At 28.1% G+C, this 7,954-nt stretch overlaps 1 protein-coding gene across 1 annotated transcript in view; it reads left to right on the top strand.

Annotated features, from left to right (window-relative positions):
• The window catches only part of LOC143075634 (protein phosphatase PTC7 homolog), a 31,593-nt gene extending 23,840 nt beyond the window's left edge, over positions 1-7,753 (top strand). Inside the window, exon 6 of the mRNA XM_076251123.1 lies at positions 1,403-7,753. Within this exon, the coding sequence (XP_076107238.1) occupies positions 1,403-1,467 (65 nt within the window). The 3' untranslated portion in view covers positions 1,468-7,753. The remainder of the gene's footprint in view (positions 1-1,402) is intronic.
• The last annotated feature ends 201 nt before the right edge of the window (positions 7,754-7,954 follow it).

Consider the following 7,954-nt stretch of genomic DNA (forward strand, 5'->3'; position numbering starts at 1 on the left):
TTTGTATATAGATGCTTCATGTTACAAAGTTTTCGTCAGTCACATGTCCAATGTCCTTGACCTCATTTTCATGGTTCAGTGACCACTTAAAAAAAAGTTCAAATTATTTGTAATGTTGAATTCTCTCTTATTATAAGTAATAGGATAACTATATTTGATATGTGCGTACCTTGCAAGGTCCTCATGTCTGTCAGACAGTTTTCACTTGACCTCGACCTCATATCATGGATCAGTGAACAAGGTTAAGTTTTGGTGGTCAAGTCCATATCTCAGATACTATAAGCAATAGGGCTAGTATATTTGGTGTATGGAAGGACTGTAAGGTGTACATGTCCAACTGGCAGGTGTCATCTGACCTTGACCTCATTTTCATGGTTCAGTGGTTATAGTTTAATTTTTGTGTTTTGGTCTGTTTTTCTCATACTATATGCAATAGGTCTACTATATTTGTTGTATGGAATGATTGTAAGGTGTACATGTCTAGCGGGTAGATGTCATGTGACCTTGACCTCATTTTTAGGTTCAGTGGTCAAAGTTAAGTTTTTAAGTTTTTGTCTTTTTATCTAATACTATATGCCATAGGTCAACTATATTTGGTGTATGGAAATATTTTATGATCTTTATGTCAGTCGCGCAGGTTTTATTTGACCGTGACCTCATTTTAACGGTTCATTGCAGTGTTAAGTTTTTGTGTTTGGTCTATTTTTCTTAAACTATAAGTAGTGGGTCAACTATATATGTTGTATAGAAGCATTGTTAGCTGTACATGTCTGCCTGGCATGGTTCATCTGACCTTGACCTCATTTTCAAGGTTCATTAGTCTTTGTTTAGTTATCTTTGTTAATTTTAAGTTTATGTGACAGTTGTAATAAAGCTTAGCTTTATACTTAGGACTATCAACATAATATCAATGATTAGTATAGAAGGCGAGACATTTCAGCGTGTGCACTCTTGTATTAATTTGAAGCTGAGGAACATATATTTAATCACATGTATGTTATCAGGGATGAAACTTTGCAGTGTCCCAGTAGCCCATGGTCCAAAAAATAAGCAATGGAGGAAACATATTATAAAAAAAACTATGATTACAATGTATAGACTAGCTCATGTTGTATAGGTATATTAGCAATTATTAGTAAGAAGTAAGATGAAGTATGATATTGGTACATGTATATTACCTTTAAAGAACATCTACTGATATTTTAATTGAATCTAGCAGATGAATGTAGAATGTTAAACTTATTTATATTTGTATATCTGAATGTAAAATAACTCAACAAAAAATATATATGATGTAGAGAGGTTTGGAAGTTCCTACCTACCTTCTCACATTCATTTAAATAGGAAAATAGCCCAATTTACAATCTCCCTATATAATATATACTATTATTTTTTATTACAGGGGGGAAACCAGACGATATCACTGTAGTTATAGCCAAAATTACCAGTTTCTCTGACAGTATATAATGCTTGTCTTAGAAGCTGTGTAGATCTGTCATCATCAAAACAATATACAACAATTTCCCAAAGGATTGCCACAGAAAGATTTTGTTCTATGAGCTGTGTAAACATTCATCATCAATAAAATATGCAACAATTTCCAAGGAAATTTCACAGAAAGATTTTTTTTTCAAAGAGCTGTTCCAACTATTCATCATCTGAAACAATGATATGCAACAGTTTCCCAAAGGATTGGCGCAGAAAGATTTTTTTTACCTTCAAGATATTTTTTTAGATGATAATATTTCTAAGTTTTTACAATTGATTGGCTAATGCCAAAGACTGGAAATTGTATTATTAGAACAATGATCATACTCCAGGCCATTCATTAGGAGGCGGTACCCGGTACTTTTACCCTCCTATGCTATTGACATGTACCGCCTAAATGTAGAAATTTTTATATAAGATATTCATGAAATAAATTGAAAAGTACCACCTAGAAACGTGGAAAGTACCAGTCAACATGAAAGATAATGAAACCCCTGATACTCCTTACATGTTTTTATGTCTTTAAGACCAGAGAGTTTGTTGAAAATGAACAGTGCCAATTGATTCAGATTGTGGCAGTAGCCGAAACAGATATTTGTAGTTTTCTGTAATGTATATTGGCAATCTAATTGCATTTATTAATGCGTGGATCGTTGCATAGTAGATAGTTGGTAGAGAGTGGGTGCTAATACAATAAATCATGTCTTTCATATTTCTCGTCTTTATTAATAGAATATATATATATATATATATATCGATCTTTGTAGACTAGTACCAGTAATTATGTAATATTTTGTTGCTCTGTTATTTTGGTTTTGCTTTAGTTGTTGTAAATATTGTGTTACCATATTTTATTACATTTTCTTTTTGTGTACAAATATCAAATACTTGTTCTATCCTAACTTTGCCTTAAAAAAGTGTTGTACAGTTTAAATTAAAGGGAACGGTATTGTATCCCTTGCTGATCTGATATTATTTAGATATTTTAGTTTCTTAGTAATTACAAATATTTCTTTAAGAACTAAAGTATTTGAACTCTAAAGTTGTTATTGGAACAGCACTTAACTCTTAAAACCAAAACTAAATTTTTCATAGGATTACCTCAATTTTTATTCAACAATCACGGTATAAATACTCGGAAACAAATGAATAATTCAACTAACGATTAAAAAAGTTGAGGCAGCAATACACTATGAATCCAAAGGGCAATATGAATTGCAGCATGCTTTTCTCATGATAATGATATATACAGTCTCTGGACTGACTATTTCTAATGCTCCAAAAATTTCTTATTTGATGGAATTATTGTCAGGGATATAAAGAGTTTGCTTTGTACTCAGTTGCATCAATTTTGCTTTGTCTTTAAAAACTCAAGTTTTATTTGTAACAAAATATTTAACATGTTTTGATAGTTTCTGTTCAAATTTTTTTTTATGACCCAGGAAAATTAAAAGCTTGATATTTTGTTTAGATATATGTTGTTTAAGATTTTATGTTGCTGTAGACGTCTTTTGATTATTTGTGCCATTGGGTTGCTGTCCCATTGACCTTCACCCCTCTCCCCCTTTTATTTGTATAAACAATCCAGAACTTTGCTTTAATTGATAGATAGTGATCTCAGGGAATTTACAATTCCAGTTTATATCTTGTTTTAATATTCATGTTGTAATCATATCTTCACCAGGGTATAGAATGTGGTTAACTGATAACACTGATTCTTACCATTTTTTTTCGTAGTGTTCTAAAACCTCAAAATACTAAAAATAAAATAGAGAAGAAAAAGAAAAGAAAAAAAAATGTAAAAAAAAAAAAAAAGAAGAAAAAATAAGACTATTTGTGCATTTGATTTTTGTGCATCAATTCTGATATATTACAGTTCACAGTGTTTACTTCAGGTCACCAGTTTTAAATAAAAAATTATAATACTTATAGCTTTTGTCTCACATTCAGACATGTCAGAACAAAAAAGAAAATATGAGAAAAAGAAAAAAAAAGAAAATATGAGAAAAAATAATAAAAAAGAGTAGAAAAAATAATAGACTATTTGTGCATTTAATTTTTGTGCATCAATTCTGATAATATATTACAGTTCACAGTGTTTACTTTAGGTCACCAGTTTTAAAAAACTATAATACTTATAGCTTTTGTCTCACATTCAATGATATTCTGAACAAAAAAGAATAACAAATGAATAATAATGAAAAAGAAAATAAGAAAATATGAGAAAAAAGCAAAAAAAATAAAAGACTATATCTACAATTGTTTTATGTGCATCAATTCTGATATATTTCATGTCACAAGTGTTAAATTCAGTTTAAAAAAAAACTTTAATAATATTAGTTCTTGTTTCACATTCAGAAAGTAGTAGTTAACCAAATTATTTAACAACTGTTATAGTTTTTGTACTTATAAATATTTTTTTGAAACATTCTTGTGGTTAACCTTAAAGTTTTATCTATAATTAAAATGTAGAGATAGTTTTAGATAGAAGGTTCAAATTTGTCATTTTTTATGGAAAGTATTAAACTTGTATTCATTGATTAAAATAAAAACAGTTTACATAAATTTACTAGTATCCAAGGGAAAAAAACTAATATTTATGTTATATTCTGTACTATTTGTTTATCATTCATGTATTCGTTTACAATGTATATAAATTTAGAATCTTCGGGTATAGATTGTTTTCACTTGTTCGTGTTCTTTTTTTTATTCTGCATGTCAAATTCTATTCTTGAATACATTAACATCCATTTCACAATGAACTTATATTGTAAATATTTTTAAGTAGCTGTACATATTTCAGTTTAGAAAATTTGATGAAGTTAATTTAATCTGAGAAGAGTGGCCTAGAAAATAATTAGTTGCAAATTTTGTATTGATTACTGCACATTTTGTAAATAAAGGTAATATATTATAAATCAACTAATAATGTATGAAATGTGTTGATTTTTAAAGTTAGTTTTTTCATATGTTAATTTATTTTTATTTTCTTCTAGACAATATTTCTTATTTCAAGTGTGATATTTCTGTAGAGAGTGTACACATTTTTTTCATATTTTTTGTGAATGCGTGTTTCAGGTAGCTGGTATATTAAAGGGTGATCTCACTGGTTTTAATTACTTTTTGCATGAAACTAGAACATGTAGATCTGTATACAAATTTTTAAGACTTTGAATTTTTTTTTAAGTCTACCATTGTAAAAGTTCTGTTGAAAATAAATTTGTATTATAAATAGGATACACTTTGTGTGTTTGCCTGTGTTTTCTTGAATGTTGTGTGAAATTTTGTGTACTTAGAAAGTGTGTGCCATTATCCCAAATGTTTGTGTAATGTTTGTAGTCAATGTGTAAAACAGAATTCTGAAAACAAGTGAATTATTTTTTTCAATTAGGTTGTAAAGTTTCTCTATGTCTTTAAAAGTAAGATACAAATTTTATGTCAAGTTGCATGTTATTGTTTACTTTTCAGTTAAGTTTTATATAAAGGCTTTTCCATTAAAATGTATTTGGGAGGGTAGGAAAGGACTTTCAAAGTATACCTCAAACCAAGAACATTTTTGCTTAAAGGTAATAGAAGCGTACTAAAAAAGACCCAGGACCCACATTCAATAATTAGACTTCCTTTCCTACCAACCCACATATATTTTAATGGAATAGCCCTAAGAGAACATTCCTTAATATCATGATCAGCAGCTTTGTTAAAATTTGTAACCTTTAATTGAGAAAAACAGAAGTTTATATTATAAGTTTCAAAAAGACAAAAACTTCTTCGTGGAATAAGCTTGATTAAAATTTGTTGATGTTAATATCATTCAGTTTATTTTTAATGTAGATCTTAACAAGTTATTTAGAAGCATTTCATTTGAATTCATCCTGTATAAAATTTCATCACAAATTCACTTACCTGCATCTAAGTATCAATTAAATTTCTTATCATCTAACATTTAATATATAAGGTTACTCATTACTGGTTTAAATAAATTACATTTTTTTCTGTATGATGTCAATTGACTCTATATTCTGTCTCAAATATATGTGTGTATTAAATAATATATATACAATCTGTTTTATATTTTGAACTTTTCTGTATATTAATATTAGAAAAGAGAATAACAACAGCAGTGTAGTTAAATTCAGTTTTATGGTTTAATGACCCAAAAACATTTAATTGTTATTGTTTATTTTTAAATTTTAGATACAGTTTAAAAAGTCAATTTTTACAATGCTTGAATGTAAAACCAAGTAGTATACCAATGTATTTTCTAAAATTTGATATTTTAATCTTTCATTCTTAATTTAGGGAACATTATATAATAACACATAGCTGAGAGGGTGATAGAGCAGATTGTTACCCAGAGAAAACATTGTCAACTGAGACCTTCTGTTTTTATTGTCGATTAAATTTCAAATTCAAAGTAATAAACTATAACATATTGTACATAACCATCTGTATTTAATAAAGCGCACACTTGATCAAGCGTCTCCGTGAAGGGTAATTGAGTATTTGCCATAGGATAGAGTCCTATTTAATAAAGCGCACACTTGATCAAGCGTCTCCATGAAGGGTAATAGAGTAAATAAACACCCTCGTATTAGCCAATCAAAATCTGGCATTTTGACATGAAGTATAATGATACAAGATGTTAATTGTGAATATCAGTAGCAGACAACCTTTTGATTTTTTTAAATTTGGCATTTTATGAATCATTGTATTCAAATATTGTATCAAAACATCCTACTTTGATTGAATGTTAGATATATGGTTCATGTGAAAGCAAATAGTTAGAATAACATAGGTATTTTTTAAAGTGAGTTGATATTAATTATATTGTTTATACAATTTAATAACAGCTAGTTTAAGTGTGTACGAATTGTGAACAAAATATCTCCTAGATACAAAAATATTTTCCCCAAAATAATTTAAAAAAATCACTGTAAAGTTTATCCCCACATGCATAATTTAAAAACAATTCTGACAGGCAGATTTTTAATTAAAAGTTCATTCATAAAAATGATAAGAAAGAAATGGGCATTATATTTTGACAGATATCGATTTGTATGGTATCACTAAAAATTTCATTTTACAGGACAATTTCAGCCCTTTGAAAATATAATGAGTGCTTGAAATTAATATTAGTTTTCTAAAATACCTTTTATGTACAAAATTCTATAGGGAGGATCCTGAAATATCTAGAACACAACAGTAGCTAGAGGTAAACTATGATTTCAATATCATCAAACAGTTACATGTATATGTATATTATCTGGGAAATATATTGTTAAGGTAACATGTTCACATTATTTATGAAGTATACAGTATTATGCAATGTTTAATCAGTGTATGTAAACTGAACGAGAAGGATGGAATATGTGAAGAGTAGGTGAAAGATCTCTTGGTTATTCTTATAAATACCATATTTTAGTTATATATAATTAAAGATATTGTTGTGCCATTTTTTATAAGAATACTGCAATCATGTAGCATTTGTCAGCTCTTAATAAGAAATTATAACAAGTTTTCCCTTAGTAAATGGACCACCCAAAGTAAACCAAGTAAACCGAAAGTGACTGTTTGACAATAGCCTTCTCACAATGTTGAGGGTAATTGGATACAAAATATTGAACCTTTGTTTGATGAAAATATAAAGTATGTGCTTTGTGAAAAGATTAAAAATATAATTTACTTTTGCATAGGCCATTACCATTTTATGAATAAATTTGTATCAATTGGATAAAAAGTGAGACTTGTGATACAGCAAGTGTCAATAAATAAACCTACATTTAAATTTAGATCTATTTTTAGAAAAAAAAATTAGTTTTTTTACATCACATTACCATTACATCGCCAAGATTAACTCCAGTTTACTCCTCTGTTACTTGTGTTTATGGCTTATATGAATAAGCTAAAATAAATCCTTTTGTGATGTTTTTTTTTAATTCAAAATTAAAAATTTATCATGTAGGGCACCTGTTTCAAAGTAACAGGAGATTGATTGGTGTCAATCTTCCATAGTGACAACAGGTTAACCAAACTGACGTTCATCATGGTTGACATTTATATAAATAATTTTAAAGTTACTTTAGATATTTATCTGATGTTTTTTTTTTTTTCATTCAGAAAGGTGGCCATCAAGATAATAGAACATGTCACATGTTTTGTAACATCTAACTTATAAATGAAGGTTTCTAGTTAAATTGTTATTGTTACACCAATATTGTAAAACATAGACATGGATTGTTGAAAAGTAAATAAAAAATATAAATAATTGCTTGTGTTGTTTTCAATGTTTTTATGTGTTTTTATCGTGTTAAATGGAAACCAATACTTTAAGTAAATGATATATGTTAAATAATATACTTGCATGCAATACAGGATACTGTATAGCAGGTTATTTTTGAGGGTGTAAAATTTCATGATTTTCATTGAATAAGGTATACAAAATATTTTGGCGGATTCAAAACTTTAA

This window comes from Mytilus galloprovincialis, chromosome 5, assembly GCF_965363235.1.
Source record: "Mytilus galloprovincialis chromosome 5, xbMytGall1.hap1.1, whole genome shotgun sequence".
Classification (NCBI taxonomy): Eukaryota; Metazoa; Mollusca; class Bivalvia; order Mytilida; family Mytilidae; genus Mytilus; species Mytilus galloprovincialis.